Source organism: Neltuma alba, unplaced genomic scaffold (assembly GCF_004799145.2).
Source record: "Neltuma alba isolate B1F8T4 unplaced genomic scaffold, ASM479914v2 tig00002863_pilon, whole genome shotgun sequence".
NCBI lineage: Eukaryota > Viridiplantae > Streptophyta > Magnoliopsida > Fabales > Fabaceae > Neltuma > Neltuma alba.
In genome coordinates, this window is record NW_021633048.1 from 629,021 (window position 1) to 637,753 (window position 8,733).

General features: G+C 33.6%; 1 protein-coding gene across 1 annotated transcript; it reads right to left on the bottom strand.

Annotated features, from left to right (window-relative positions):
* Positions 1 to 535: 535 nt before the first annotated feature.
* Positions 536 to 7,372, bottom strand: LOC114739554 (L-type lectin-domain containing receptor kinase IV.1). The gene is made up of 2 exons (XM_028927631.1): positions 5,317 to 7,372; positions 536 to 3,479 (listed from the first exon to the last, which is right to left on the bottom strand). The coding sequence occupies exons 1-2, from the start codon at positions 7,305 to 7,307 to the stop codon at positions 3,473 to 3,475; spliced, it is 1,998 nt and encodes a 665-aa protein (XP_028783464.1). The 5' UTR covers positions 7,308 to 7,372; the 3' UTR covers positions 536 to 3,472.
* Between the last annotated feature and the right edge of the window lie 1,361 nt (positions 7,373 to 8,733).

Sequence of the window (8,733 nt, forward strand, 5' to 3'; positions counted from 1 at the left end):
AATAACATTGATTCAAATTTGCAATTATATTATATTTCACTTAAAGTAGAAATAGTATATTATCTTATATCACATTATAACGAGAATGTATAACAAAAATTTATGTCAATTAAATGACATCTTTTCAAAGCTTAAACAAATTCATATGAGCATGTAAATTGACAGATCACAATTATGTCATTGACAAGTCATTATACTATCATTAACAAGTGAATGTGTCATTAATGATGAGTGATTTTATAATTTTTATAAGTGGTAATTGACTTTTATTAATGATTTTATATCACATTATAACAAAAATGTTTTAGTTGAGAGGAATTTGTGATATTTTATGATGTTGTATAGCATTATGTAACTTAAAATTAGATTTTTTTAAGATTTATGTTAGCACATAGATTAACAACTAATAATGCAATGAGTGACAAGTAATGAATAATATATTGACAATGAAATGTGCGAATAATGACAACTGATTATGTAAATGTAATATATAGCCAACTTTCATTTATAACTTCATATAGATGTAATTACATCAATTTTACAACCCATTAAAATAAAACATATAATTGTGTATATCTAATATCAAACTAACTATTTATGTATGCCATCACATTTACAAAAACAATTCATATCATCACTTCTATCTAAAAAAAAAAAAGATTTTGCCATCCCCTCTAATTTCATTATTTTGTTACTCATTTAACCTTTTCTAGCAATGTTAAATAAACTTGGCCAACGAGCCAGAAGCGCACAAGTCATGACAAGTAATAAAGTGATGAGTAGAATATTGTTCTCACGAGAATTTGGTTTCAAAACCCAGTCAAGTATTGATTATCATACTTTTGCTTAATTTGAGTAATACAAATATCAAGAGTGAAAGCAACTATTTATAAAATTTAAAATTGATAAATAGAGATATGTTCCAATTCTAAAAAGTCGCAATAGAATGCTTGTATAAATAGAGATACGTTCTAATCTTGCTAATTTTGGAGAGTTCAGCCACATGTATCCTTGTTGGAGAAGTTAACAGGAACTCATTGTCAAGAAGCTTATTATTTATCGGCATTTGTTACATGAGAGAAACGTTAGCTCCCCTTAGGTGTTTCATCAAGGCTAGCAATAATATTAATGTTGATGATTAATTTTTTTCCTAGATAAATAAATTCAAATGAATAGCAATTTTATAACGCGGAAGTATATTTTTATTGAATGTAACCTTTGGAGCAGAATTTGAGCCTATGGAATGTTAGGATTGAACAAAACCTTAGTTGCTTCGAACACATTATTGGTAATGTGACCATGTGCTAATAATGACACATATATTATTAGTAATAAATAGAGTGTAAGGACATTAAAATTGAGAATGTTTTAAAAAAGAATTCTTTATCTATAGGCTTGTTAAGCCTGCCAAACCTGACCATCCCAATAATAGGGGGTTAGAGTTCATGACTCTTGTTGTTAAATGTGTTGATTGCGCAAGTACCAAATAGCACCACATTTATTGTGCGCTTCCTTGCAGGTCATATTTGGCTACTTAAGTAAAGAGAAGAGAAATGACAAACACTAGTGGCTAGAGAGTTAATTACAAATGTATATAGTAAATATATGACCCAATTTGTCCCAAAATCTCTCATTAAGTTCACGTCAAGCTTTGTAACAAAGATCAATATGAAACACGCTTACATTTGTACGATACGAGTAGAATTGATTTGACAGATGAATGATGCAAGATATAGAGCTTTAAAATAAAATAAAATAAACTGTGCTATGTTATTAATTACACGAAGCTGTGCTATCATCCCAAGCATGACAGTTGCTCTAGTATTTGAAACATTAGAGGACTCATTAGATATTCTAAATGAATGGCTTAATGTTCTCCGGTCAATTCTAAACACAACAAGAGAGAAAATCCATTGCTTTTAGTGTAAACCATGTGAAAAAAGTATATTAAGTGACACTTACATATTATATAATATCACCATTGAAAAAAGTATTAACACTTGATTTTCAATGCTAAATTTCAATATTTTTTTAAACATGGCCCGCACATATATACAAATGGCACTTGATACTAATAGCACCCAAAACAAACAAAAGTATGTGTTGTCTATAATTATGTCGAATCTTACATATTGAAAAAATATATATGGAATATATATATTAAAATCTTATTGAATATATACAAAATATGTAAATTTGAACACTTAACCCATGAAAAATAAAACTATACTTTGCATTTATTTCAAAATGTATGTAGAATCTCACGTATTAAAAATATATATAGATATATATATTAAAATATTATACAACATATACAGAATATTAAGGTTTTTTCTTGTGCTCTATATTTGATATATCTATCCAATTCTTAGATTGATTAAGAATTTTATGTATGTTGTTATAAATTTTGATTTTTTTAGTGTTTTTTTTAACTATTGCACTGTGTGACTGGCACCTATAAAGTAAATATCACGTGAGAAATCTGACTTTTTAAATTGTTCTTGAAGGGGAAAATTAGAAAATGTTGTTGAGGTGTACACATTAATAGAGACTCTATAACGAGGTTTACATACCATTAGAAACAAATATGCATAAAAATATGGCATTTATACAAATAAATTGCAATATTGTATGACTTTCTATGAACTGATGCATAAAGTAGACAAAAATATAATATATAAATATTATCACTATAATATATGTGTGTGTTCAAATTAAATTAAATGCACATGTAAAATGGAATAATTTTTAAGAAATCTTTGGGAGTGGTTCTTACTTTTTGTCAGTAAGAGTGAGGTTTAGTCTTTTAGAAGTTTCAAACTCATTCTTGTAGTCTTGCAAGGCGCCAAATCCTTGGAGGAAGCCCATCACATTTGCACACAATTTGTTTACCACATGATTGAAATAGAAGTGAAAAGCTAACATTTGAATCTTAAATAGAACCCTACAGTACTAACTAATCAACCCCTCATTCTTTATAGTGAATTCAACAATATCTTTTATTGGGATGAAGTTGTATGCCTCACCAAGAATTGGTAAATCTAATTCTTCAAAGTATGTCGTATTATGAGGCTTAAGCCTCCAAGAATGTGTTGTAACTCTGTATTGATCTCCATTGTCAACAACCTCAAAGTTTTCAAAGTGGAATAATTCGCCCTCTTTGGGCTCATTTTTCTAACGCTCAAACAGTCCTCTTTGTGTTACTAAACCTTCTATCCTATAACCCTATACCAATTTTGCGGGGTCAATTAATAATAGTACATTTTAGATAATTAAGCAATGCCAATTTCTGCCTTACCTGCTTATCCACAAGAAGCAAGCCAATCCTCTAGGGAGCATATGGTGGGGTCTTCTTGCAGGCAATCCACTTTCTAAGAACATGAGCAACAATAGCCCATATATCTTTATTGTTGTTGACATCTTTGATGTGGTCTTGCGTAATGCTAGCCATATTATGATGATGATCTTCTCATCACCCACTAAAGAAGGAAAGCACAACAGTTGTCTTAATCAATATTAGTAAAATGTAAACAAATCTAAGGTGGTAAAATGTAAACAAATCTAAAGTTGAAGTGGAGCTTAGGAAAATGAGATTATTGGTTGATGCTGAATGTGAAGTTAACAAAACTGTACTATCCGGTACATCTTGCGGCATTTAAACAGGGTGAGATAAATGTCAATGAGCACTAAATAAAAATAATTGTAAATTAATTATCAATTATTAATTATTAATTAATTTATTAATATACTATTTACGTAACGTAATAATTGAATTGAATTAAACTATTTCGTACGTCCATCCATCTTGTGCATTCAAGGAGGAAGTTATGATTATTCTACCCAGCTGTTACAATTGAGAAGGGTCTAAATTTAAAGAGTCATCATTAAACCAAAAGTTATACGTCCATCTTGTGCATTCAATGAGGAAGCTACAATTATTCTACCCAGCTATTATAATTGAGAAGGGCCTAAATTTTAAGAATCATTAAACCAAAAGTTAAATTATGAACGGGTAAAGTTGAATAGCAAATTTTAAGAGTCATACATCTGATTGATTATGAATGGATGGAATTATAAACAGATGAAATTGAATAGCTATGACAATATATTAATGATTGATTATTAACAATAATGGTGTGATAAAAAATCTGAATCTGAAATACAAACCAAAATCCATAAAAGATCAAAGTCAAAAAGATCAAATTAAGCTGATAGGATCAAAGCCAAAAAGATTCAAAATCAAAATCGAAATCAATCATCAATTATTTAACTCATAATTTTGTTTTCAAAGATTCAAAATCAAAGTCAGGATCAATCATCAATAGTTTAAGTCATAATTTTCTTTTTTTCCCTCAAACAATCCAAAGATGACCGCACATCACATGAGAAGAAAAATGTTCAAGTGCCCCAAATGCTAATCCCAAAAACCATATCGAATGCATTGATAGTTGGGCATTGGAATCAAGAGCCCAAAAACATGGCCGTGATTTGGGGATTATAGTATGTGGATAATATATTTAATTTTTTAACTACAGTGTTTTGCCAGAAATAGTGAAAATTTCAGGAACTTTCAATATCGAAGCACATACGAATCTTACAAGATTTGGGGAAAAGGTGAAGCTTTGATCTTGCAAAAACATGGTAGAGATAGAAGCCATACATGAATTATTTCTGGATTTGGGGAAAGATGAAGCTTTGGAAGATCAAACATGGTGGGTGAGAAGGCTGAGATTTCAGGAACTTTTAATCTTAAAGCACACACGATGCTCACCGGATTTGGGAAAAGGTAAAGCTTTGATCTTGCAAAAACATGGTGGAGATAGAAGCCGCACATGAATTTTTTCTGGATTCGGGGAAAGATGAAGCTTTGGCAGATCAAACATGGCAGGTGAGAAGGCTGAGGCGGAGGCACGAAGGAACACGCAGAATGAACCCGCATGTGGAGACGACGGCGGGTAAGAAGACTGAGGTGGAGTGCGGGCGCACATGCACTAACGCACAGCTTGGAGACGGCAGGGGAAAAGCAGAGTAATTGCTGGGAGAGGAAGGAGTGACCCATGACCAGCTCATTGTAATGTCTACCAGGCAGGCCAATATTGAATTAACCGGAGCCCATTAAAATGTGGATTATACACCCGACCCATTTACAGCGACTCGAGCATTACAAGATTTCAGAAGGAAAATAGATAGATAGATAGATGCACACAGAACACAACTAACAAAGCATAGAACAAAGGGAAAAATAAGCATGTTATTATAAAAGCATCATGCAACCTAACCAAGAGAATACAAGTACTTAAATGCTACGTCCCGTACCTATGTTGTCTTCTAGAGGAAATCAACGACCTCCAGATCGAGAGGATTGATTCGGGAATTGAAGTGCGAGATGAAGATGCAAAGGACATTCGAACGTCCTCAAAGTTTTCGTAACTCCCATATGTAAATCCATAGCAAGAAGGAGACGACAATGGCAATGGCAAATCAGGCAAAGGCACTTCCATATTCAAGTACTGCACAACTTGGCGCATGCTGGGCCTATATTCAGCCTTAGAATTGGAACACATCAGCCCCAGTTTCAGCACTAATTCTACCTCCTCTGCTTTGTACTCTGTTCCTAAATTTGGATCCTTTGCTTTGTTAATCTCACCTTTCTTCCACAACCCATAAACCCAGTTCACCAAAATAAATTCTCCTTCTATAGGTCTTTTTCCACATACAACCTCCAACAAAAAAGTGCCAAAAGCAAAAACATCAGACTTTGTTGTGGCTTTTCCCGTTATTGTGTTCTCCGGTGCCACATATCCCAAGGTCCCAGCCACGTGAGTAGTTGCAGGATCACTCCCATGATCATATAATCTTGCAAGACCGAAATCTCCTAACCTGCCATTGAACTCTGAATCTAGCAAAACATTGCTTGCTTTTATGTCTCTGTGAACCACAACTTGCTCCCATTCTTCATGCAGATAGCACAATCCCGAAGCTACGCCTTTGATGATTCTGAATCTTTGCATCCAATTTAGTGTCACTCTGGGTTGGTTATGGAGGTATTTATCTAAGCTTCCATTCGGCATGAAATCATAAACCAAAATAAGCTCTCCTTTCCGTCTGCAATATCCCAAAAGAGAGATGAGGTTTCGATGGCGTAGGCGACCGATGCTCACGATTTCTGCTATGAATTCCCTCATGCCTTGTCGAGATTCATGTGAAATTTTCTTCACAGCCACCTCGACTTTTGAAGTTGGCATTGTTCCCCTGTATACGCTGCCAAATCCACCACTTCCCAGAAGCTCTCTGTCTTTGAAACCCTTTGTGGCAACGTACAGAGCTTTGTATTTGAACCTGTGAGCGCCATATTCTTGCTCCCACTCTTCTTGAATCTCAGAAAACTTCTTTTTCCTATACATGTAATAAAATATGGATAAGATCACGGCAAAAATCGAACATAGTGAAAGCAGAGGCAACCCGATTAGCAAAACCATTGATTGTTTCCTTCCTCCAAGTCGTGGTAACTTCGGGAGTTCAGAGATGACAAGATTTTGAGCCTCCCCATTGAGCTTGAAGCTCCAGCCAAGAACATAATGAGAAGTTAATATAGACCCAGTAGAGGATGAAAACCCCACATAACTGGGATATTTTATAATATGCGAAAGATCTTGGGATAACGTTAACAAAGGTGTTTTGGGTTTGTTAATGTCGATGGGAGCAAGGGTGACGCTAATTTGCTTCTTTCCTCCATCATAGTCCACCCACACCCGCATTGGAAGGCCACTGATAAGACTCATATTTTTTAGCTGGGACCCTTCATCATAATATCCTGCAGGAGTAGAATGGGCCGACCTCAAGCTGTTAATGTCAATTCCGACATGGTTATCATTGATATCATCAAACTCTCTGTTCTGTATGGTGTCGAGCTCCACTGCAAAAACATGGTTTGTACTGTTGCCATTGTTGGTGTCATTGAAGAGACCTAAGTATTGAGTAGGCAAAGCACCCGGAAGCGCTTTTTCTGGAGAGACTAGAAAAACGATTCCATGACCACTCAAAGTAGGGTATTCAGGTCTAATGGCGAAAACAAAAGCCGTTGAGAAAGAAGAAGAGGGGGTGAAAGCTATTGGATTGGGGTAGAAAGCATGGGCTCGTTTTTCCCTCGTTTCGTTTGTGAGTTGGAGGAGGCCATTGGGAGTGATCTCTGAAATACCATCCATGGTTAAATGAGCTGATTGGAAGCCATTATTAAAGATGAAACTTGTATCCTCACCACTCGCTGCCACCAGCAAAAACACCATAGCCACGAGCTTCACAGACATATCTGCCTCAAAATCAAGTTTACTGCTATCCGTATCTTTGATTATACATTCAGAACCAGAGTTTCTGCTTTTTGTCGGCAATGGTTAAAGGGCAAGAAACGATAGGCAGGTTTTGGTACATTCATTATTGTGATTGTGATTCTTTATTGACTCGGTCTTCTTGGATTTACTCCTAGTTCATTTTTTGCAAGGAGGTAGGCGAAGATGAAATTAAACTGAAGTTCAAAGTTGTGAATTGGGATTGAAGGCTAGTGATCTGACATTGGGATCAGTAGGCTCGAATGGTTGTTGCGTTGAATTGGGAGAGACTTGTGGCTGTAATATGGTCGTGGACTCGTCGTCCTCGAGTACATCTCAACCCTTCATGTGCGGGGCAAAGCAAATCATTCAATGAACGGTCATGATTTCATCTTACCGTGACGGAATTCTCAGGAAATGGACGTTTTCCAACCGGGTTGGAATACATAAATATATTAATAGAATAATTTTTTTTTGGTAATCATGAATTTATTTTTTTATTATTTGAGAAGGGAAAATGACATTAAAAAAAAAAGCTGGAACATGTAATATTCCAAATCAGACACTTTTTTTTTTTTACCTGAGTTCCAAATCAGACATTTAACACTTCAAAATTTTATGAAAAAAAGTAGTGTATGACCTAGTATTTTGCAAAATTTAGTTAAATAGCTAAAATGTCCTTATATCAAAAAGTTTATTAACAAATTGTAAATTGATAATGATAAGTATTGACAATAAATAACAAAAAATATACTGACAATTATAAGTTATTTATTAACAAATTGTGAATTCGAAATGACAAATGTTAAATAGGTAATGACAAAAAGTATATTGACAATGATAAGTTTGTAACTTTTTTTAAAATCTAATACAAGAATATTTTAGTCATTTAAATATATTTACAAAATATCAAATTAGACATCACTTTCTTTTCTGTCATTTCTAACTCTTAAACATCTAAATTGAGAAATGATAATTTCAGGATTTTTCTTATGAAATTTTTCCTTTCTAAATAGCAAAAACATTTATAAAAATATGTTAGAATATTCACAACGCTCTATGTGGGTAGTTCTCTCCATCACATCAATTTTTCACTGAAAGTATTAATGTGAAACTCATGACAGTATGACACTATCCTATATAAAAATATATAATAAAATTGATGTTGCCTTCATGCTGTGTACAAATCTCTAGCTGCTCCAACGAAAAAGTAAATAATTGTATGAGAGGGGTTGGAATTTACAACTAATATCAATATTAAAAATTTTAATAACTAGCAAAAATTGTTCTAACTAATAAAGAGTCGACTTATTACTTATAATAAACTAAATAGTTTATAATGACAAATTTTAATATAGAAAATAATAAGTTTATGCTGCACACTTAATATTAATATTTTTTTGTTCTA